Below are 25,021 nucleotides of genomic sequence, written 5' to 3' on the forward strand. Positions count from 1 at the left end.
CTTATTGAGACATTTTTCTAGGTAATTCCTACTCTCAACATTGTCAATAATATATTTAAAGGCCGATATCTCAATTTCCAATTTTATAATACCATAACTTACGAACTCAATATCTTGGCTTAGGAATGTCCGATTTCATTGGGAAAAACGGCATTGTGGAGCAAAATACCTCTATATGTCAGATATGTAAAAACCTCAAAATTGATAACCTGCCCAAAAGTGTCTTCTTTTGACATGACACGTCACATATTTAGAATGTTTTAAACATGTTTTCATGACCTTTTTACATTATTAAAACATTTTGACAAAAACCAAAACGTGTTTATAACATCTTTGAACAAGTTCATCAGGAACGTTGATTTCAACTGTGATTTTGTTTATTTCTAACAATTCCTATGTAAAGTGATGTTTCACCACTACGCTAGTGGTTTCATCAGACTTGCAACTCATCACATCTGACTCTGTCCTTTTATAGACACCAGGCAGCACCTTTAGAGGGTGTGATGAGTTGGTCAAAGATGTTGATGAGTGCGTAGCCCACCCCCTCATCCTTGTTTAGAGTGTCATGTCCTTTTCTGCGGATCCAAATGGCTTCTTTTAGCCATAGTCAGATGTGATGAGTTGCCAGTCTGCTGAAACCACTAATGTAGTGGTGAAACGTCACTAAAATGTGAGTATAACATTATCATTTTGCTAATCGAATAGAAACAAAAAATCTGAAAAATCCCACTTTGTAAAAATAAATATGAAACATACACCAGCACTGAGCACCTCCTCTGCATGATACTTGCCCACTCTATTTCAGTATCAGTATAGTATACAAACCAGGGTTACATTCATGACCCGAGTCAACTAGCAAAGGCATACAGACCTGTGGAGGTGGAGGAGGGGGAAAGTTGCCCCCAGCTCGAAATATCAGGACAAAAGGTTCTAAATACCTGGACAAAATTGCTAAAAAGCTGATAATGGCAAGTTGTTCTAATATCAAAAGGATGCACTTGTCGGCTGCTACATGTGTCTCTTTTTACATAACAGGTAGTAAAACCAGACTCCTCTCAAGTGCAGGTCACTTCAAATCATCCCTAAGTCATGGTTAATGAATACAGAGAACATTCTTAAACCAGCATGTGACTTGGGTATGACTTTTAAGTGATCTTAACTTGAGATGAGTCTGGTATTTTATTCAATAGCAGCCGACAAGTGCATCTTTTTGATATGGATGTACACATTTTAGCATTAGTTTGCTGGTGGTATTGGACATTGTATATAGACAATATTGATACAAATATGGTTTAAACATGCTACAGTACTACTAATACTAATGAAAAAAAGGTAAAAAAATTAGTCCCTATTACTTTTTAGATTGTCAAGCACCCTGGCCTCAAAAATTGTCAGCAAGATGTTTTAGGTGCTCCTGTCAGTTAGATACTCAGGGTCAGTGTTTACTCAGATGTAGCAGGCCGATTATTTCCATGAATTTGCAAATTCTGTATTACAATTCTTGTCAATTTGAGGAATTTTTGAGCTAAAATTGGGTCAATTTGGGAAAACAATTCTTCAATTGGTATACCCAATTTCCAGAGAGAGTAAAACCATTGTTGGCCAAGAAAAACCTTCTGTGTCATTGGCCCCTGAACATGTTTAAAGCAAAACCTCCTGTTGAACCTTTTTGCAGTTTTCTTTTAAACATGTTCAAGGGCCACAACTGCATAGCATGTTTTTCCTGCAACAATGAAACACTGCTCCTGATTATTACAATATAGTAGTGATATGCAATGACACAAAGTGCACATGACTGTCAATGACATTGAAAAAAGCTAAAGATGTGAAGAAAAGATATCTTACACTTCCCATAATGCATTTCTTTAATTTAAATTTTCTGTACTGATTTGCTACATGGGTCTATAGTGACAAAAAGTATCCTAATCAACAAAGCAGATCTAGATCTTGAGATCTTGCAAAATGTGCCTATTACTTGACTATCGACCCATGTTTAGCCAGTCTATTCTCAACATGAAAATAAAGGGAACCTGTACAAATCAATAGTGTCATTTGATGAAATGAGGTGATGTGCCATGTGCAAAGGATTCTGGGAAGGACAAGATTTCTTCTCTGGTGCAAATGTAGCTGGCTCAACATACATGAGGGGCCCAGGGACTATGGGGAGACTAGCCCCAAAATCCCAAATTATATAAAAAAAGTCAGTGGGAAAACATTTTGTCAATTTGGCAAATACAATGTAGTACACACGAGGGATACTTTTGGTAAAAATGGTTTAAAATAGCAAAAAGTCCTCGCAATCCAAAAAGTACATGTATTTTACAGGGTCAGAAATTTCCAACCAAGTGCGAGGATCCTTTTGGATTCTCCCAGTGGAATTTTGCAAGAATCCATGGATTCTCGCCATGGATATAACTTTGTATGATAAACTGAAATATTTACAGGAATCCATTTTGATTCTTGCAATTTTGTTGACGAGAATCCTTGCGAGAATGGATTCTCAGATTCTCACCAAATTTCTGACCCTGCTTTGAGCTCTCAGGTGGGCTTTAATACGCCTTTAGGCCAAAAAAATAGTTTGCTTGTCCTCCAACGACCGACCCGGCCAAAATTAGCATGGGCCCTTTTGAATTTTTTTTAGATAATTTTAATGGTTTTTTATTATTTTTTCTGAGTGTAAATTTCACTTCAAAGCTAATTGGCCAACAACATTTAGTTTTGAAGAAAATCATCACTGTACTTGTAAAACATTTCATAACTGTCCATTCCTGCATCCATGTTTCCAATAAACTTTGCTTCTTAAGCCTGTAAGTTTTTAGTCACCCTAATAGAATCTATTTCTATGGTGTGCCAATGCGTATTGATAGTCTGGAGTATTTGTAATCTTTCCACTTGACAGTAGTGTGTCATTAAAAAAAATATAAAAATCTGACCTACCGACAGACCCACCCCAGAAATCCCACTGGAGGACAAGCAAACCATTTTTTTGGCCTAATTTCAGTAAAAGTTTGCCCTAGAAGATTACCTGTACATACATCACTAGGTTCCACAACATGTTCATCTATCAGAGTACAGTTCATTAACCCCAATACATTTGTAAATTCATTGAATGACCTTTGTAAATTTGGGTATAAAACTCATACTCTGCAACTTGAGGTCAAATTTTGCATTATGCTTGTTTAATTGAGGTTAAGAACTATGCCATTGGGATGGGGCCATTGTGGTCTATGCCATTGGGATGGGGCCATTGCATGTATTAAAGTGTAAACAACTCTTCTAATGCTGTTGTAAGCATCACAATGGTGATGAAATCCATCTGCAAATCGTTTTTAAGTGTTGAGTCGAACACATCCGGTGAGCGCTGGTATCGCTTGTACAACTGATGCAGATGTTTCCCTCTAAGACGTTGAAATTTCATCTTGAGGTCGGAGAGGTCGTTGTTGTCTAACCACTCAGCTACTCTTTCTGTGGACCATGCACTTACTGTATTACCAGTGGCAGCTAGGGAAGATAATGAAACAGGGATGACATTTGAGGACTCTGCTTTTGGTAGTTTCTGTTCAGCCCTGCTTACCACACTAACACCCGATGGACGTAGACCAAGACCCTCTACATGTAGAAGATACAGAAATAAAAAAACAAATCAGATACAAAATTTTTAAATAATACATACGACCATGTATGAATCTTGCGAAAATATGTGATCAGTTCAATTTAGAAAATTATTGGTATCTTCGCAGAAAGGAGGTTGTCTTTTTAAGGACAAATAAGAAGTTTGTGTCCTCTCTGTTTCATTTTACAGAAAACCTAAAAGTTACAGAAAATTGTACCAAAAATTTATCATCAATCCACCACTTTAACTTTATCATATATTTAACATAATATACATGTACATGTATGCCCAGACACGTCTGGTATGTCTATGCATGTATATACCTAGCCACAGTCTGTGGCCCTCACGGACTTAGCGAGCGCGTAGCGCGACGGGTTCGATCGAGCGCGTCAGCGTGAGGAATATTTCTGTCATAACTTTTTGTAAAGATACTAGAGAAGTTGCTGACGCAACCTCTCTGGATAGTAGGCCTATACTAAATAGCAACAGAGCCCGAAAGTAGTGCTAGTATCAGTAGTATGTACCCAATAATAAAAATTATTTTTTTCCAGCCTGATATATAATTGGGTTTTTCAATAGTTGATAATGTGATAAGGCCATGATTTCATACATGTCCCTAAATTGCGTCCTTACTCCTTACTTTGGGCAACGGCAGGTTGGGCGGATCGTTGACCTTTCATGTCCCTAATATGTCCCTTTAAATAGCATCCTAACAGTGAGTGATTCTTTTGTCAACTCAGGCTACAAATTCCTCTTTCATTGACGTTGGTAATCTTAGGACGATTTTTCCTTGTTAATAGGCAGTCCCTGTTTATGGTTTAGTGTATCTTACCTGGGCGCCAATCACCATTTTCTTGAACCTCTTGATTGTTTGATAAATAATGTGAATCCTGCTCAGCCAATGGGACATCAATAAAATCGTCCTCTATGTTTTCACGGACTTCGATTTGGCCAGTCATAAGTGGTACCAAATCATTATACCACCTAAAAACCTGACTGATTTGTTGTTTTGTTTTTCCTTCTGCTTTCGCTTTGTCTCCAAGATTGTACTTCTTTTTCAAACATTTCAATTTGCTGATGACGGCTTTATGAAGTTTAGGCACAGAATATTCTAGATGGCATTGTTCTTTGAGCTCTTTAGTCATTTGGGCATAAGCTACGCTATTTCGTTTTGTTTTGCCATCCAGTAGCCCTCTAGCGGTGTAGTCTTTCCACAGTCTTATTAAGCATCTTGTCATATCTGTTGTCCATGTCACTTGTACTACTATGCCTTGCTGGTTAGCCTCTAACAAAGACATGCCATATTTGCTATCTGTTGACAGTGACATGTTTACAATCATACAATGTATGTAAAGTCCAAAATGAAGTTACTGCTTTTTTGATAACTGCCTGTCTTGACTGTTTCGTATTTGATGGTTGTACTGGCCGACTCTCCTAGCTGGATTCAAATGAGTGGGCTGTAGGTCTACACATTTAGTATTGCTCTTTTAGTCTTGCTTGCTCGGTTGTTTCACTTTAAAGTGATCTGAGCCCTGTGTTAGACGTAGACGGCTCCAATTCAATATTTGTTCTGGCAAAAGATTCAATCCAGCCTATAGTAATAGGCATTTATAGTTTATAGACGTCTCTACGGATTGATATCATGATATGGTAGAATAACAGTGCAGATGTTGGTGCCGCACAGTGAGACCCGTGACAGGCTGCAGGAGATTTCCAATATGCAATATTATGAATATACAGCAATTATGTATCACTAACATCAAATGAATGATGGTATTGTACGGTGTACGTACATGACAAGTATAGGCTTATAGAATATCTGTTATAATAATATTGAATTATGAAGCTTCCTTAACCCTGGTTTAAAATTCCCTTGTTTGGGCTTATCATTCTTAAAATGCATCAAATGTCAATGCCATTCGTCATCATGTTCGTTAAGCTTAACTACTTTTCGATCTTCATCGTAGGAATTTTCATCGATCAGTCATTCCCAACACAATTCCAACAACATCAACGGTGACAGACCACTTCTCAGTATTGTAAATAACACATACAGTACCATTCCTTGAACATTTAGTGCAAGTTTAGAGCCAAAATCCAACATAAAATTGTACTCGAAAATAGGCACTTCATGTTATTTTGAGCCCGTGACTCTGCTATACAAAGCCCAACTTCCGGTATTTCAAATAGCTCAGGCGGTGTCTGCCACGATCTGGAGGACACCAGGATTTTTTTTTGTTTTTCCGGGTTTTTTTTGCCCATTTATATAATTGAGTCAGTTTAATTAGGCCATATAAAATTAATGTTTTGGTTCTCGAGACTTCTCGTCCCGGGGTTCTCGTCCAGAAGATTTTTATGAATTGATGAGGGAGGGAGGTGTTTTTGTTTTTATTTTGTTTTCCAATGTACCGTCGCCTACAACTTAGCAGTTTAGGCCTACTGTTAGTAGTTGTCGGTCTTATGAAACTATGAGGCCTTCCCGGAGGCCTTTTTTCAGTTTTTTCAAATCAGTGTGAGATTCTGATGGACAAACCCCCTAGAGTAGCCTACGCCAAAAAGACTTGGAAGTGGTCATTGTGCCGAGATTTCATAAATCATTCCAAAATTTAAAAAAATGAGCGAGCGAGTGAGTGAGCAGACATGGAATCAGACAATTTGATACCCCTTTGGAGACTAGGGGAATAATAATATTAGGAGGTTAGCTGGGGTGACTGGTTAATTGCAATTCCATTCGCCCAAAAACAATATCGCCCTGTTGAACCCAATAACACACAATCTATGTTCCCCGATGAAATTTTATGAAATCCCCTTTGCCTCGCCTTTGAAATGAGTCATGCACCCTTTAAAATGCTCAAAGGGGACTCAAAGGGGTCATGAATTTCAAAGGGACAATTTGGAGAGGACCCCTTAAAGAAAAAGCAGGCAAATTGGCACCAGCCTTATTCTGTTTCAGGCCTCACTACATTATTAAGGCAAGAAAGTTCTGCGCTGCATTCCTTCAGGACTCTTGCAGGGATTTCGTCAGACCAATATCTTTATCTGGTTGCAAATTCCTGAGAAGCTTCCTAACATCTTTGACATTGAAGGCTATCTTTTCCATGAACACGCTGCTGAATGCTGAACTTCAAGAGCAGATTCTTTTGCGCTGGCAAGCTGACATTTAGCGTCAAAGGTTTGACAGATTTTTTCTGCTTTGTCTTTTAATGTGATGGTGCATGTAGACTCTGGTGGACCGGGCCGTGTTAACAGTGTTCCGCCATTTCTTGCTGCTGAGGCTAATCTGAGAGTTCTTTCCTCAAGTTGCTGTTATAGCTCTTTCTGGCTACCTTCTCTGCATGATTATATACTCTTTTCTAGCTTTTGTAAACTTATCCTTGTATTCCTTGGTGTTATTCTTTTTCAGCTTCCTGAAAAATCGGCGCTTCTTGGTTGCTGCTCGTTTGCAGTGGTCATTAACCCATACGGTAGCTTGTCTCCAGTCTTCTTGATAACGAGCTTTGCTGGTATGAAAATCTCATGATATAGCATCACTGATGATGTTGTTGCTGCAAGCTTCTTCTAGGTCATCAGATAGGAGCGCAAGAGACCAGTCTGCAGATGCAGATGCAAGAAAACCTCTCATTGCCCAGTAATTAGCCCTGCCGCACTTTGCGCTTGTATAGGGTTTATCTCTGTACATCGGCACCTTCAGTACCTAGTCTTGTAGGCCTATATGTACAGTGCAGGTGGCATCAAGATCAGTGATGACCAGGTCAAGTACCTGGTCTTCCCTGGTAGGTTCTTTAACAAATTGTGTTAGACCAAGAGTATTACACATCTGAAGTCTGCGACGTCCAGCAGCAGCATCTGTTGTGCGGCTGCCAAGCCATTCTTCGTGGTGCGGACATTGAAGTCGCCAAGAAGAACTGATTGTGCATGGAATTCAGACAGCTTTGACAAGGTATTGGAGTTCAGATAGCTGATGATATCACTGTTAGCACTAGGTGGTCTATAGACAGCAGCATAGTATTTTCTGTGACTTCATTGTTACTGAGGACCACATCAGCTCCAAGTGCTATGGATCAAGAACGCTGTCATGATATATGGTGATACCCTACAGGCAATAGATGGCGATCCCTCCTCTGTTGGATGTAGGTCTGTAATAACATCCAGATTGGACTACTGCAACTCTCTGCTTATTAACATCACAGCCAAAGACATACAGAAGCTTCAAAAGATCCAGAACCGCTCTGCACGTCTCATTTTCCGGGCAAGCAGACGTGAGAACACTTCTCCTCTGATTCAAGAGCTGCACTGGTTGCCAGTCAAACAGCGAATCATATTCAAGACCCTTCTGCTTGCTTACAAGTGCCTGCACAATCAAGCCCCCATTTACCTCACTGAACTCCTTCACATTTACATTCCGTCTGTCAACCTGCGTTCCGGGCACGACCAACCTCGCCTTGTTGTCAACAGAACTTTCACTACTCAAGGAGATCGCGCTTTCACACATGCTGCCCCAATGTTATGGAACATTTTACCAAATATCATCAGAAACTCTATCACAGTTGCTTCTTTCAAGAGCCAAACAATAACTCATTTATTCCCGGACTAATTTCTTCCCCCATGTTTCATGCTGCTTTGTTTATTTGTTTAAATTAGTAATGTAAGATGTGTAGTTTAAGATATTTTTTTCTGTAAAGCGCCGAGGTCGTGTTTTGCTCATGTTACGGCGCTATATAAAAGCTGCTTGTTGTTGTTGTTGTTGTTGTCTGTCTCTACGACATGTGAGGGAGTATCTCTGATGTTCACTTCTAAGTTCTAGTAAAGTCAGGTCCGTTTCACGAAGTCGTTGGGCAGGCATGGGTCGTTTCCGTCTTGATCTTTGAGCTTCTTTATCTTACTAAAGTAGCGAGAGAAGTTGAAGAGTTGCTGGGCCCCCTCACCCCCAGATACCCACCTAAGCGGTGTGCACTATACATGACCTAAACTGAAAGCATCCTGAGATTCAGAACAGTTTGGGTATCCATATGGCAGACGATACCTCTCGGTCAAGGATGGGGTTGTCAGTCTGGTAAGTACTTATGTCCTCCCAACCCTAGAATAGGCCTATGCCTCATCAGTCTGGGACCCACCAACCAAAGACCTCGTGAATCAGTACAGAGGCGTGATGCCCGGTTCGTCAAGTCAGACTACAACCAGAGGCATAGTGCACAGTGTCACCGACCCTATATCTTCATGGCAGAAATCGCCATGGTAGGTTGAATCCACAGCCACGATTGGCCATTTGGTTCAGACCTTTGAAGCTCTTTGAGAGGAATAATTAGTCGAGGGACATGACTAAGGCTACTCACAATAGCCGGGTAATTGATCTTGGTTGTGCGTGAATAAGCTTGTATACCCCATTGAGGTCAATGGTCATCGACTTTATACTGCCTAGTAGTGAGTGCAGCTGTACTACACGATGTAGTCCATACAGGACCAACGCAATATAAAATTAGAGTTTTGGTCCGATTTTGAGTTCAAAGCGCACGGCCAATTTTCAAAGCGCATTCTAGCGACCATCATATCTGTTCAACACGTATTTTCAAGTGTATGAGACCACATCTGGTTTCTTGAGAAAAATTCATTTACGGGAGATATTCATCATTTTCTAACCCGGTATCCGAAGATTTTCGTCTGATATCAAAATCGTGCATAGCAATTCACGTGTATCGATCCCGTGTATTCATTTTAGTGTCTCTGCTGCACCAAATAATTATTAGCCAGGCGGTGTCGGTGTGTAGTGTCACCAACATGCTGATCATGATGTACCGCATCGTTTATGGCCTATAGCCATACCGTCTGGCCCTCCTTTCCTGTAGCAATCCTCCGAGATGATCACCAGAGGACACAACATGCAGTACATATACAGGCAACAACCCGGGGGCCACTCGCAACTAGGGGTCTATCAGTGTGGACATTTTCAGAAAAAAAAGGGGGGGTCATTCGATGTTGGCAATGTCAAAAATGGGGTGATGTTGTATGGGAGCGCCCAAAATTTCACATCAGTAACAATCAAAAATAGCTTTTTACCCAATTTTACATACAGTACAAGATAGACAAAACTCATTTATTTTTTTCAAAATGCGTACGAAGCGCGCCGAAATTTCAATTTTGAGGACTATTGTTCAAAAAAAGGGGTCATTCAGTGTAACCTACTGAAAAACGGAGTCATTGGGTGTAGGATTTGCCAAAAATAACAGGGTCGTTTCATGGCCACATGACGTATGTCAATATTATGGGAGTGCCCCCCCCGTGGCAACAACACTATACATGATTCAAGTTTACCAGTACTCATTTGTCCCGAGTGTCATCTGCCTCTGGTATTTGGGAATGTATCCATAGCAGGGGTAGAATTGCCCCCCGCAGGGACAAATGCCCCAGTCAGAACTCTTGCCTCCCCGTTACCCCAGTAAAACCCCAAGATTACGAAAATTTCTATTTTTTACGGCATTTTTGGGCAAAATTTGTTGAATCCCCCCACCTGTCTACCTGAACTTCACTTTGCCGCCATGCCCCTTTCCCCCGAAAAAAAAAATCCTGGCGCCGTCACTAGTAGACTCTGAGATCTTTAATAGCTCTTACCTTTGAGTTCCTGTGAGCATTTATCCTGAACTGCGTTAATCAGTCCAGGCAGCTCCGACGTGATCTGATCCTGTTGATGGAACTTGTAGTATAATTCCATACCAACCAGAGCACCAAGCCATCCATCTGGATTGTAATTGTCTTCTACCAACAAAGGTACCAATGGCTTCTTTAGTTTGTATGCATAGCTGGCCTCTGTTTAAAATTAATTATGATGAAATAAATAATATTAATTATTATTATTAATTATTTATTTATTTATTTACAGGAAACACGGTGGCCAAGCGGAACGGGCTCCGACTCATAATCGGAAGGTTGCCGGTTCGAGTCCAGGCGACACCATTGTGTTGTGCCCTTGAGTAAGGGACTTTATCTCGATTACTCTTCTCCACCCAGGTTTATAAATGGGTACCGGCATTCTTTAAAGCTGGGGAGGTAACAGACTCGCTGTGGAGGAGGTGTAGCGATCCCCCACAGCAACACTTACATGGAGGAGTCTGGCCCAATCGCCAATGAAAGAGAGATGGGCACTCCGATCACTGTTTATACATGATCGTCTCCTTTACCTTTACGTTTAATTATTAATTAATCATTAATTAATTAGCAAAAATAGCAGTCAAGTTAGCTCAATCGATAAGGCGTTCGCCTATGGTGTGAGAGGTTGCGAGTTCGAACCCTGGCGGTGCCTATACGCTCACATGGAAAAATTGAGTTAGCTTGAAAAGCTTGGAATTAACTCACTGCTAATTTGTCTCGTTGTAACCCGTACGCCCCCGTACGAAACGCGGGGAGCTGATCCTGGTTGCGATGGTTATTTGTGGAATGTCTAGGGTGTGCGCTCTTGAAGCAGCAAAGTCCCTGAATTGTTCTTTAATGGTTTGTGGAATGATGTGGGGCCGTAGTGGTCAGCGACAACCTGTAAAGTGTGCTGAGGCTTGTGGATCAACGTCTAGGTGTTGTGCCTGTGCGTAGCGCACTATAAATCACTGCGCTTTAAAAATAAAAGCTCAGTTTCGTGTGCTATTTTCTTTGGAGCAATAGCGACAAAATAGCATTGAGTCGCATGTACATAACAAGCGCCCAAGGAATTGATATGGGGAGAACACTATGCTCGTTTCAATCACAAGCGTCCATGTGATCCATTAAATCCACGTACCTGTTCGGCAGTTGAGGCTTTCCTTGTATTTTCTTGAAAGACATACTAGAATGACGTCACTTTCTTCCACGGCATCTGCCATTCCTGCCAAAATGCTCCCTTCTGTATAAAGCAACAAGTAAACAATCAACCGGGTATTTAAAGAAGGGTATACGATGTATTGTTGGTCGAAGCAGCAAGAAAAATGTAGTTCACATCATCTTCCGAATGGTAGTGACTAGCAAAAATTGCATTGCTCAATTCATAGCAAGCGTGTAGAAGAATTCAAATATCACAGATATACTTTTGTAGTTTTAGGTCCCGCGGTTCTTGACTTATGTTGTAAAGAGGGCTGAAACAACAACACTTTTGTAAAACGTACATAACTCATTAACAACAATAAATATTATTAACCAAGTATTCAAAGTATATGATTTGTAGAATGAACTTTTGCAAAACACCAACGTGTTATTTTTCAATATTGATTCAGATAATGAAAATCGATTTTTTTTCCGGCAGCTTCGACCAACAGTCATGTTTATTTAGTTGCTCTGAAGATGGCACTCGCTAGAGTTCCGAAAGCCCAGCCCTCTCAAAAGGACTTCTCTAGGGAAAGATCCAATCTTACTCATGTTTACCGACCTAGAGTACCAAGTAATTTCAAATCGACCAACAGTCTACCTCGTATACCCGTAAGGCAGGTCTAACATTTTCTTCTCAGACCAGTGACGTGGCTAGAGGGCAAGGGGCATGTGCCCTGGGCGCCGTATTATATATTATAGCTTATAATTTATTCTTTCTTTCATTCCCTCTTCTTCCTCTTCATCTTTTTCTTGCTTCCTCTTTTGCGTACTTAATTTTCCTCCTTCTCGTCAACTTTTTGACATCCTAATTTTTGACATCCGTTTCTTATAATAATGAGAATCCCAGAAAACCGACGGAGCAGAAGATGTAGAAAACAGGAGAATGGACATTTTCACATCATAGCTTCACAAGCAAGTATTAGATACAGAACCTTGAGCCCATAGCAATCCTATCAGTCGTATAGCTGCTACCGTTTGAAAACCGTTTAAATCTTTAAATGTTTTCCTCTGAAATACCGCTAAGGCCCATAGCGACTAGGGTCTTTAAGCAATAGCCGGCCTGCCATATCCTAGAGTTGTAACGAGTCACGACCTGTGCCTCCGTGCATCACGAGACAATTGTGACAATCAGTGATTTGACTTGACCTAAGCTCGAAATTCCCGGTCAAAATTACTCAAAATGACTTGATTCATACCTGAATTAAATAGTGTCAACCCTGCATATGCTATATAATTCCCGGGGGAGGCGGGGGGAGGGGGCACATCAAAACAATTTGGTGGGTATGTTCCCCGGAATTTTGAGGAGGTAGATCTTTGGCCCGCTCTTTGGGAGCTGACGGCGTACCGGTAAAAGGGGGACTTTTGGAGCTGCGAACAGTCAAAATCAAAGGTCTTTCTTGGCTTTCTGGTTGAAAATCGTCTGAAATAAAACAGAATTATGAGGAATGAACAATTTTTGGGTCCTTTAGAGCTGAAATTATCAAAATCAAGGGTCTTTCGGAGCTCTATAATGACCAAATATAGTCTTACGGAAATGCGAAATCCAAATAGGGGGGTCTTTCCGGGGGAACATGTACCCGTACTGTCATTTTGTGTTAAGTGCCCTCGGATATAATTATCTTACTCATTTTATCTACGTCCATCCAGACGCTGAATAAGTTTGTTCGACTCAGATTCTCTTTAAGTTTCACCATATTCTCCTGGACATCCCACTGATAGCTAATCATCACTTTTATCGGTCGACACGTATCGATGCTACTCTCTTGACCAAGTTGACCATCTCTCTCTTTACCATGTTGACCACCCGGTTGACCATCCTCAGGCTCATCTTCTGTCGATTGAGCGACTACCTCCAAAAGACTTGGGGTAGATTTCGACGTTTTAGTGTCTTTTTTGGCGTCCTTGGTAGCATTTTGTTTGCGTATGTCAAGGAAACCTACTTCACCTTCATATATCTCCCACAGTGCAGAATTGCAGGTCGATCGTAGGCCTTCACTGCTGCTTGTGCTATTCTCTTTCAGACCTGCGGATATAGATTTTTGATTGACAAAATAACGTTAACTTTGCAGTTTCTGGAGCTCTTTGATGATGATAATGATAATGACGAAGATATGATGATGATGATGATGATGATGATGATGATGATGATGATGATGATGATGATGATGATGACGACGACGACGACGACGACGACGACGACGACGACGACGACGACGACGACGACGACGACGATGATGATGTGACGATAATGGAGATGAAAATGATGACGATAATGACAAGATTAAGAGTTAATACTTACTTTTGATGACATCTGCATCTTTTTTCAGCACATCTCTGTTCTCACCCACAAAACTCAAAGTCCACAACCCTCGAGCAGCCAACACCCGTTCCTCTTCCGTAAACTTCTCCTTGTTCTTCAAAACCTTCGTCAACAACGGTACCATTCCAGCTTGTACGAAGTTCACCTTGTTCTCATCGTTTAGCAGCGCTACATGGTTGACGCCATCTAATATCATGGTTTTAGACACGCCTGTATTCGCCATAGACTTGTGAATAGTTGCATCTTTCGAATGAATTAGCCCGAGAAACGTGGCACAAAGTTTGACATCGGCTGAGTCAAGCCTCTTGGTTTCTGATTCGTTAAGTATGTAGGAGAGCGTAAGAAGAGCACCAAGCTTTATGAGCCGTTTGTTGAGTTCCTTTTCAGTTGATTGTAGTCGTTGCACATACGGCGTCAAAACAGCAACGGCACCTGCTTGACGATATACCTCGCGATTGTCGCTGCAAAGATGCATTGCTGATTGGATGATCAATATGACCAGGAGAACATAGTTGAACGTGTCTTCGTTGTTCAGTTGGTCTACCGTGATGTTAGGAGCTCTCAGCTGATGCAGCAGCAATGTCAGCGAGCCAGACTTCCCCATAGCTGCGCAAAGTTTTGGACTGGCCATCACCGCTCTAGTTAGGAAACCCATCTTATTTACAATGGGATCCGTCAAAGTCTTGAATTGCCCGAGATACGCCTTCCACATCTTAGCAAACAATCCTGCAAACCCTTGTTCTGCCAAATAATCTCCGTAAATATGTCTTATTGATAACAGTCGACTAACTTTGCGTAAAAATTCGACACTTTCTTCGCTCTCTTTGCTGGAATAATCGCTACATGTTGATAGAAATTGCAAAGATTTATCAATGTTTTTCTTTGTCTGACGAGTTTCAAGCTCTGTGAAGTGTTCCTTGACGTCACCTGCCCAGGAGATGTTGTTGATTGTTTTAGAAGCTGAAGCCATCGCTGCGAGTAATGATTCTGTTAAACAAAAACGTTAAAAGACAATCGGGTCAAAATAAATGGGGCCTAATTTTATGATTGATGCTACTTATTGCCTACTGCCTTAATATTTTTAGCGATGTGAATGTAAATTTCTGACAACATCATTTTCAAAATTGATATAATAATTCTCACAATTGATATAATAATGATAATTATGCGCGTTCTGGAAAAGGGGAACCTTTTCAAAAGGCATCGTATTTTATATAGATGTATATTTGAAGGTTACCACTAAAACTTAGAACGAGTCGATTTCCCTAAGTGTTTCGTTCCGAACGGTTATACCGTAAACTCCAAAGAGTCGTTTGTCCGAACACGCTTTCAATTGAATGTCATAAATCCAAAAGGGATTTTGCTCCGAAGGGTCATTTCCCGCGAAAAATCATGGGCGGAAATGACACAAAAGCCATGTGATCTCCTTTCTAGAACCCATACCATTCCTCTTGTGTGTCAGCTTTATTTGCCTGAATGTAAGTGCAAACACCGTCTCCCCTACGACCAGCTTTAAGGCATGATGGGAACTCTGGTACAAAATTTTCTCAAGATTTCACGGTCTCCTTTTAAAGGCATTTCTTGTAAAGGCTACGTTTGTTACGCTTTTGCACAATACGTCATTGTAGGCATGCCCTGACGATATGGTTTGTAATACTTGAACAAGACAGAATGACAGATATTGATGATAATAATACTAGGATGTCGTTATTTAAATGCGCGTATTGGGGGGCTGCTTTTACCCCCGGGGTAAAAGCAGGGGGCGGCCAAAATGAACTGGGGCGGCGGAAGAAGAAGGGCGGCAAAAACAGGGGCGGCAAAAACGAAGGGGCGGCAAAAAGAATTAGTAAATAATAAAGGGCGGAAAAAATTTGATAAAGCATACATTTTTTTGAAATAATGGTACTAGGCCTATATCGCTCATTCTACAAAATCCGGTGCCAATCCACTAAAAAATAGAAAAAAATAAAGTTGTTCAAAAAGACCTGCTTTTTGTGTTTTTTAAAAGTAAATGTATCACTACTTTCAGATGTAAAAAATTGCCAACACCACTTGCATATTTTTCTTTCAGGAAGTCATGATGTTTTTTAACACTAAAACTCAATGTAATGTGAGCTACGTTACCGACTATAAAATGGGCTGGTTTTACTCAATCCAAGGTCATAAAAAGCAAATTAAAGATCACTTGAGTGAAATGTAAAACAGATTTCACCATTTCATAGAAGTTTTGAAGATGCTGAAATGAGTGTGTAACGTAGCTCACAGTAACGTAGTTCACTGGTTTTTAATGTTTTTAATGTGATTTGCGAACGTTAGAACGTTATGTCGGTTAATTCTAATATAAATGGGGTTCGACCACTGGTAGTTTTCACATATTATTAGGAAGTACATGTAATACAAGTGCATACTATAGAATCCTGGTAACGTAGCTCACCAATCTTAACATGGTCGGTCGAAATTTCAATGTTTACAACATTTCTATGCCAAAAATGCTACAGCATCACGATTTTTACAGTGATTTTTAAAAACCTATGAGTGTTTCCTTTCAAAAACCGCAAATTACATTGAAACCTCTGTTTTACTTCTTTCCAATAACGTGTGTTAAAAAGGGGTAACGTATATGGCAAGCTAAGCGGCTCAGAACGTGGGACTAGCTACGCGCAGCTTCTTTCTCGTTACGTGCAGCTTATTAACCAATCAGATTCGCGGTTTTAAACACGTGGAGCTGATGTAAACATCCTCTCTCACAAATATTACGTTGTTAATTTTTGTAAATGAAAATATCTGTAGTATATCAGCAAAAAATGGTATAGGAGCTATTAAAGTAATATCTGAACAGAATGATGATTGTTCTATATTTAGGAGGCGGTTTCATTTTCTTCGGAAGGGGATCCCAAATATAGGGGGTCATACTTTTTTTTTTTTTTTTTTAAGGGGGAGGGGGTCATAAATTGATAATGACAAAATGTAGGGAGTCACAAGATGACAGATAGTGTGTTTATTGTATTCAATAAGACTGATTTCAATACAATTTTAGACTGTCTAGGGGGTAAGGTGTATCGGTGGTGGGAGTCGGGGGTCATAACATTTTGATGCCAAAATAGTGAGGGCCGCAATTTTATTGACGCCGACTTTTTGTAAATTTAAGAAACCCCACCCCCCCCCGTTCCGAAAAAAATGATGACCCATTTTACACAGTAGCATGTGATATCGCTTTCCCTGCAATATCTTTACACAGCGCTTTACATCAGTAGTAGTTGTTGTTTGACCTTCATATCCCCTGCACCGCTAATACAGCCCGAGTATAAAGTTACTTGCTATTAAACACGGTGTAAACTTGGAAACACTAAATAAATATGCTTTGTGTCATTTTAGCCAGGCATTAGCAACATGTTCTCTTGACACGTGCTGTGATTTGGCCTCCTTTACCCGTTCGTTATCTATGCTAATTCCGTAAATTAATTACAAGATAATAATTGTGAAAGAGGATACCTATAACTATACTACGCGCAGCTAACGACCCTACCACGTGATTAAATGTGACTATTTTGATTGGTCAAACAGCTGCTCGTAACGAGAAAGAAGCTACGCGTAGCTGTTCCACGCTTTTGGACCCCTTGGCTTGCCATAAACGTAGCTCACAGCGTTTTGGTGGAAAGTGCAATTTATTTTAGAATTACACAAAGACATTTTAATCACTAAAAAATAATGTTGATAAACAATATGATGGTGCGTTATCTAATTAAAAAACAACAAATATGTAAAGAAATCGCATTTATTCAAAGAAAATATTCAGGGTTAGGCCGTATAAAATTAATGTTTTGGTTCTCGTCCCCTCCCTCCTCAATTTCTGGGATTTGTCAGATTTTTTTTTTTTTTTAGATTTTTCAATTATTTTAGACTTTGGAATGATTTATGAATTTTTCATACATATAAATAAGTTTATTAGAGAACAAGGATCATTTCCAAGTCTTTTTGTGGTACTCTAGGGGGTTTATCCCTTAGAATCTCAAAAAAAAAAAAAAAAAAGTGCCTCATCGTTTCCTCGAGCACTGTTGGAGAAGACCGAAAACTACTGACAATGCTGATTTTACATTGAAAAAAAAAAAACACCTCCCTCCCTCATCAATTCATGAAAATCCTCTGGACGAGAACCAAAATATTAATTTTATATGGCCTTAGATGTGACGCTTGAGTTGTGGAAACGCATTTTTAGCAATTTTTGAGCCTTTGCAAGGGTTAATCAGGCTGAAGAAAGCATTTAAAGTATGGAAAACTATATATGTCCGTGTAGATCTCGTTGAGTTCTACCAGAAAAACAACATATTTGATGCCCTAAATGCTCGACAAAGTTTTTGTGGACCAAAGAATGGAAAAAAGGCTATTGGCACCGGATTTTGTAGAATGAGCGACATATCAAAATGTGCTGCTTTTAGGGCGGCTAGCGCCTGAAACGGTACGCCACTGTAGTAAGCCTATCTACTATTTCCATGCAGGGTTAGGCCCTATGCATTTAGCCAATACAATAATTTAATACCGTTATCATTCATAGGCTGTAAAGCTCCATGGCTATTAGGCCTACCCTAAAACATTAAAGAAATTATCTTATGATATATGTATAGTATGCATGCCTACCTGTACTGTCTTCCTGTGGACTTCCAGTGTTTCGCTATGAAATAATAAAATGGTGTCACTGAAATGTCACCATTGAATTCTGATCAACAATATTCCAAAGTGAGAGTCTAAGGCTGTGAATCTGATTCAAAATATCTTGGCTATGCAATAATCAAACTTTCCCGACGATGGCCTCATGACCCCGGCTCATGACACAATAATTGTAAGAAATAACCTGCATGTATGTACGTGTATTAAATATATTATTTGCACCAGGCCTACCTGTTTAGTATGAATACGGTATATGGACAACTATTTATTTATCGTGGCGGATATACTTCACTGACTCACCTATATGCAACGGTAGAGTTGATCATTTATTGAGGCTTGAAGTTTGACCCGGAATTGACCAATGCACACGCATATTTGTATATATAGGTATGGTAGGTGACATCATTTTCTAGAATGTCGCAATATTGTAAACTTTGTCATAAATAATTGTAATAATAATAATAACAATAATAATAATAATAATAATAATAATAATAATAATAATAATAATAATAATAATAATAATAATAATAATAATAATAATAATAACAATAATAATAATAATAACACTAATAATAATAATAACACTAATAATACACTAAAATTCCAAGACTGGTCTGGAAGGGGTCTGCATAAGCCGCACGGGCTAAATAATAATTGGGGGTGTGTCGGGAGATGGTGTAAAATAATTTTTGGCAGAAAATTTGCTTTCCATTAGTTTACATTATGGCGCTCATAATGTAGTGAATTAGCCTAAAATGGCGGATTTAGGGAGACTGAATTTGATTTTTGTGGGGGTTAAAATTTCTGAATTTGAGCAAAATTATTCTGATATTATCAAATTTATTGAGGTTTGAGGGGATATTTACTGAACCTAAATACCAATAAGTGTTCGTCAGAACTGAAATGCACTTATAATCTACCAGTTTTGAAAGTGGGAGGAGCTTTAAAAATATGGCTCTGAAAAGTGGTATGCACTCGGAAATTTTGAATAGCCCCCTGGGGCCAAATGCTATAAACTTCCCAGCAAACACAAAAACGTTTTAAAAACGTTTTTAATAAGTTATACTTTGGCTTTTGGTTTTCATAAAAACGTTTTAATAACATTAAAATTTCGGGTTATATAAAGGTCACGAAAACGTTTTAAAACGTTTTGTATGAAAACACACTACAACAATATTTTTAAATGTTTTCAAAAATGTTATTGTAAACTATTTTTGTAACATTTTTTGCCAAATATTTTGTCAACACTTAAATAACAGTATGTTAAAATATTTGCATCCAGGAAACACAGAAATGTTCTTAAAATGTTTTTTCAAAACGTTTTAAACATTTAAATGTCGGGTTATATAAAGGTCATGAAAACGTTTTCAAAACGTTATTGCAAATATTTTGGGCAAACATTTTTCGCAAAATATTTTCTCAACCCCAAAATAACATTCTTTTACATGTTTTGTATCAAGTTTTCAAAAATGTTTCTGAAATGTTATTAAAACGTTTTATACCCTTTATATAACCCGACATTTAAACGTTTTCTGTAAAACATTTTTTGTTCAATTTTGCTGAGCAGTAGATTATCAAAAAAATGATTTTTAATGTTATGAAAACGTTTTATTCCCTTAATATACCCTTTATATAACCCGACATTTAAACGTTTTCTGACAACCTTTTATAACCTTTTGCGAATGATGTCGAAAACGTTTTGTGTTTGCTGGGTTACTGTACACAAAGAAACAGCCTGAGTTCATTGGACAACCAAGAATCCGCGCAGTTGTTTTGTACCTTATGTTTATAACATTTGACCTCAGGGAGGCCATTCAAACTTTCAGAGTACGTACCACTTTTAAAAGCCATGTTTTAAGCTCCTCCCATGTTCAGAAAATTGGTACATTGCAAGTGTATTTCAGTTGTGATGAATGCCAATTGCTGACGAAGTTTAGGAAATATCACCTCAAACCCCTATAAATTTGATAATAACAGAACAATGTTGCATAAAGTCCGAAATTGTGTCCCCCTCAAAGCTCAAATTCAGCCTCCCTACATCCGCCATTTTAGGCAGATTCGCTACATTATGAGAACCATAATGTAAACTCATGGAAAGCAAATTTTCAATCAAACAATTATTTTACACCATCTCCCGACACACCCCAATTAATATTTAGCCCGTTTATGCAGACCCCTTCCAGACCAGTCTTGATATTTGTCGAAAAAATATTCCATACTAAATGTCAAGTCTGTAATAATAATAATAATAATAATAATAATAATAACACTAATAATAATTTTGATAATAATATACTATGAATATACCCCTAATTTAGATATCAATCAATGAAGAATTGCAACAACATTGCTGTAGGCCCTATATTTTACTTTGATATTGTTGAAACTTAGAAGGCATTTCGTGATCCACAGCATCACCCCTCCCCACTTTTCTCAAAAAAAATTGAGATTTTTATACCATTGGAAATCTCTGGCTACATAATGTTTATGTACACACAAAAAATCAAATTCTTGCATTCGTTTACCAAAAATATCGTGAAATTTGAATTACGTTCTGGTAACGAAATTACAACACATTGTGTAATGCACATAATCATGCATAACTCGCAAACGCAAAATCGGAATCAACTGAAATTTTGGGAATAAGCTCTTTTCGTGGATATCTACTGTCAAATGCTATTAAAAAAAAAGAGGATGCTAGGATCACGAAATAATCCTTGGTAAGCAGATGTATAGGCAGTGGCGTAGATTTCTTTTTGACATGGGGGCATGGGGTTGGGAAATTGTCTTGAAGTATATAGTGAATTCCGACACCTCTTGGCGACATAATAAGTTAATGGTACAAATGCTAGCACTCGTTAATGAAGTCATCTTAGGTAGATAGCACTCGTTGATGAAGTCATCTTATATAGATAGCACTCACGTGATGGAGTCATCTTAGGTAGATAACACTCATTGATGAAGTCATCTTAGGTAGATAGCACTCGTTGACGAAGTCATCTTAGGTAGATATCACTCGGTGATGAAGTCATCTTATGTAGATAACACTCATTGACGAAGTCATCTTAGGTAGATATCACTTGTTGATGAAGTCACCTTAGGTACATAGCATTCGTTGATGAAATCATCTTAGGTAGATAGCACTCGTTGATGAAGTCATCTTATGTAGATAGTATTCGTTGATAAAGTTATCTGAGGTAGATAACACTCATTGATGAAGTCATCTTATGTAGATAGCACTCGTTGATAAAGTCATCTTAGGTAGATAACTCATTGATGAAGTCATCTTAGGTAGATAACACTCATTGATGAAGTCATCTTAGGTAGATAGCACTCGTTGACGAAGTCATCTTAGGTAGATATCACTCGGTGATGAAGTCATCTTATGTAGATAACACTCATTGACGAAGTCATCTTAGGTAGATATCACTTGTTGATGAAGTCACCTTAGGTACATAGCATTCGTTGATGAAATCATCTTAGGTAGATAGCACTCGTTGATGAAGTCATCTTATGTAGATAGTATTCGTTGATAAAGTTATCTGAGGTAGATAACACTCATTGATGAAGTCATCTTATGTAGATAGCACTCGTTGATAAAGTCATCTTAGGTAGATAACTCATTGATGAAGTCATCCTAGACAGTACTCGTTGATGAAGTCATCTTAGTTAGATAACACTCGTTGATGAAGTCATCTTAGGTAGATAGCACTCGTTGATGAAGTCATCTTATGTAGATAGCACTCGTTGATAAAGTCATCTTAGGTAGATAACACTCATTGATGAAGTCATCTTAGGTAGATAGCACTCGTTGATGAAGTAATCTTAGGTAGATAGCACTCGTTGATGAAGTCATCTTAGGTAGATAGCACTCGTTGATAAAGTCATCTTAGGTAGATAACACTCATTGATGAAGTCATCTTAAGTAGATAGCACTCGTTGATGAAGTCATCTTAGGTAGATATCACTCGTTGATGAAGTCATCTTAGGTAGATAGCACTCGTTGATAAAGTCATCTTAGGTAGATAACACTCATTGATGAAGTCATCTTAGGTAGATAGCACTAGTTGATGAAGTCATCTTAGGTAGATAGCACTCGTTGATTAAGTCATCTTATATGTAGATAGCACTCGGTGATGAAGTCATCTTAGGTAGATAGCACTAGTTGATGAAGTCATCTTAGGTAGATAGCACCCATTGATGAAGTCATCTTAGGTAGATAGCACTCATTAATGAAGTCATCTTAGGAAGATAACACTCATGCAGTCATCTTAGATAGATATCACTCGTTGATGAAGTCATCTTCTGTAGATAGCACTCGGTGATGAAGTCATCTTAGGTAGATAACATTCATTGATGAATTCATCTTATAGGAAGATAGCACTCGTTGATGAAGTCATCTTAGGTAGATAACACACACTGATGAAGTCATCTTAGGAAGATAGCACTCGTTGATGAAGTCATCTGAGGTAGATAGCACTCGTTGATGAAGTCTTCTTAGGTAGATAACACTCGTTGATGAAGTCATCTGAGGTAGATAGCACCCATTGATGAAGTCATCTTTTGTAGATAGCACTCGTTGATAAGTCATCTTAGGTAGATAACACTCATTGATGAAGTCATCTTAGGTAGATAACACACATTGATGAAGTCATTTTAGGAAGATAACACTCATTGATGAAGTCATCTTAGATAGTACTCGTTGATGAAGTCATCTTATGTAAATATCACTCGTTGATGAAGTCATTTTAGATAGATAACACTCATTGATGAAGTCACCTTAGATAGATATCACTCGTTGATGAAGTCATCTTAGGTAGATAGCACTCGTTGATTAAGTCATATGTAGATAGCACTCGGTGATGAAGTCATCTTAGGTAGATAACACATACTGATGAAGTCATCTTAGGAAGATACACTCATTGATGCAGTCATCTTAGATAGTACTCGTTGATGAAGTCATCTTATGTAGATATCACTCGTTGATTTTAGGTAGATAGTGAATTCCAACACCTCTTGGCGACATAATAAGTTAATGGTACAAATGCTAGCACTCGTTGATGAAGTCATCTTAGGTAGATAGCACTAGTTGATGAAGTCATCTTATGTAGATAGCACTCGGTGATGGAGTCATCTTAGATAGATAACACTCATTGATGAAGTCATCTTAGGTAGATAACACTTGTTGATGAAGTCACCTTAGATAGATATCACTCGTTGATGAAGTCATCTTAGGTAGATAGCACTCGTTGATGAAGTCATCTTATGTAGATAGCACTCGTTGATGAAGTCATCTTATGTAGATAGCACTCGGTGATGAAGTCATCTTAGGTAGATAACACTCATTGATGAAGTCATCTTAGGAAGATAACACTCATGCAGTCATCTTAGATAGTACTCGTTGATGAAGTCATCTTATGTAGATATCACTCGTTGATGAAGTCATTTTAGGTAGATAGTGAATTCCAACACCTCTTGGCGACATAATAAGTTAATGGTACAAATGCTAGCACTCGTTGATGAAGTCATCTTAGGTAGATAGCACTCGTTGATGAAGTCATCTTATGTAGATAGCACTCGGTGATGGAGTCATCTTAGGTAGATAACACTCATTGATGAAGTCATCTTAGGTAAATAGCACTCGTTGACGAAGTCATCTTAGGTAGATATCACTCGGTGATGAAGTCATCTTATGTACATAGCACTCATTGACGAAGTCATCTTAGGTAGATATCACTCGTTGATGAAGTCATCTTAGGTAGATAGCACTCACTGATGAAGTCCTCTTAGGTAGATAACACTTGTTGATGAAGTCACCTTAGGTACATAGCATTCATTGACGAAGCCATCTAAGGTAGATATCACTCGTTGATGAAGTCATCTTAAGTAGATAGCACTCACTGATGAAGTCCTCTTAGGTAGATAACACTTGTTGATGAAGTCACCTTAGGTACATAGCATTCGTTGATGAAATCATCTTAGGTAGATAGCACTCGTTGATGAAGTCATCTTATGTAGATATCACTCGTTGATGAAGTCATCTTAGGTAGATATCACTCGTTGATGAAGTCATCTTAGGTAGATAGCACTCGTTGATGAAGTCATCTTAGGTAGATATCACTCGTTGATGAAGTCATCTTAGGTAGATATCACTCGTTGATGAAGTCATCTTAGGTAGATATCACTCGTTGATGAAGTCATCTTTTGTAGATAGCACTCGTTGATGAAGTCATTTTGGGTAGATAGCACTCGTTGAGGAAGTCATCTTAGGTAAATATCACTCGTAGATAAAATCATCTTAGGAAGATAGCACTCGTAGATAAAATCATCTTAGGAAGATAGCACTCGTTGATGAAGGCATCTTAGGTAGATAGCACTCGTTGATGAAGTCATCTTAGGTATATAGCACTCGTTGATGAAGTCATCTTATAGGAAGATAGCACTCGTTGATGAAGTCATCTTATAGGAAGATAGCACTCGTTGATGAAGTCATCTTAGGAAGATAGCACTCGTTGATGAAGTCATCTTATAGGAAGATAGCACTCGTTGATGAAGTCATCTTATAGGAAGATAGCACTCGTTGATGAAGTCATCTT

General features: G+C 38.8%; 1 protein-coding gene across 1 annotated transcript; it reads right to left on the minus strand.

Moving 5' to 3' along the window:
* Positions 1 to 251: 251 nt before the first annotated feature.
* On the minus strand, positions 252 to 14,742 carry LOC140165035 (uncharacterized). The gene is made up of 5 exons (XM_072188447.1): positions 13,737 to 14,742; positions 13,062 to 13,460; positions 11,376 to 11,477; positions 10,220 to 10,414; positions 252 to 3,609 (listed from the first exon to the last, which is right to left on the minus strand). The coding sequence occupies exons 1-5, from the start codon at positions 14,725 to 14,727 to the stop codon at positions 3,257 to 3,259; spliced, it is 2,040 nt and encodes a 679-aa protein (XP_072044548.1). The 5' UTR covers positions 14,728 to 14,742; the 3' UTR covers positions 252 to 3,256.
* Between the last annotated feature and the right edge of the window lie 10,279 nt (positions 14,743 to 25,021).

This window comes from Amphiura filiformis, chromosome 11, assembly GCF_039555335.1.
Source record: "Amphiura filiformis chromosome 11, Afil_fr2py, whole genome shotgun sequence".
Classification (NCBI taxonomy): Eukaryota; Metazoa; Echinodermata; class Ophiuroidea; order Amphilepidida; family Amphiuridae; genus Amphiura; species Amphiura filiformis.

Coding starts and splice junctions, on each gene's coding strand:
- LOC140165035 (XM_072188447.1), bottom strand. CDS start 14,727: ATGGCTTCAGCTTCTAAAACAATCAACAACATCTCCTGGGCAGGTGAC. Junction 13,461..13,736: donor AGATGCAGATGTCATCAAAA/GTAAGTATTAAC, acceptor CTATATCCGCAG/GTCTGAAAGAGAATAGCACA. Junction 10,415..11,375: donor AAGCCTCAACTGCCGAACAG/GTACGTGGATTT, acceptor AATTTTAAACAG/AGGCCAGCTATGCATACAAA.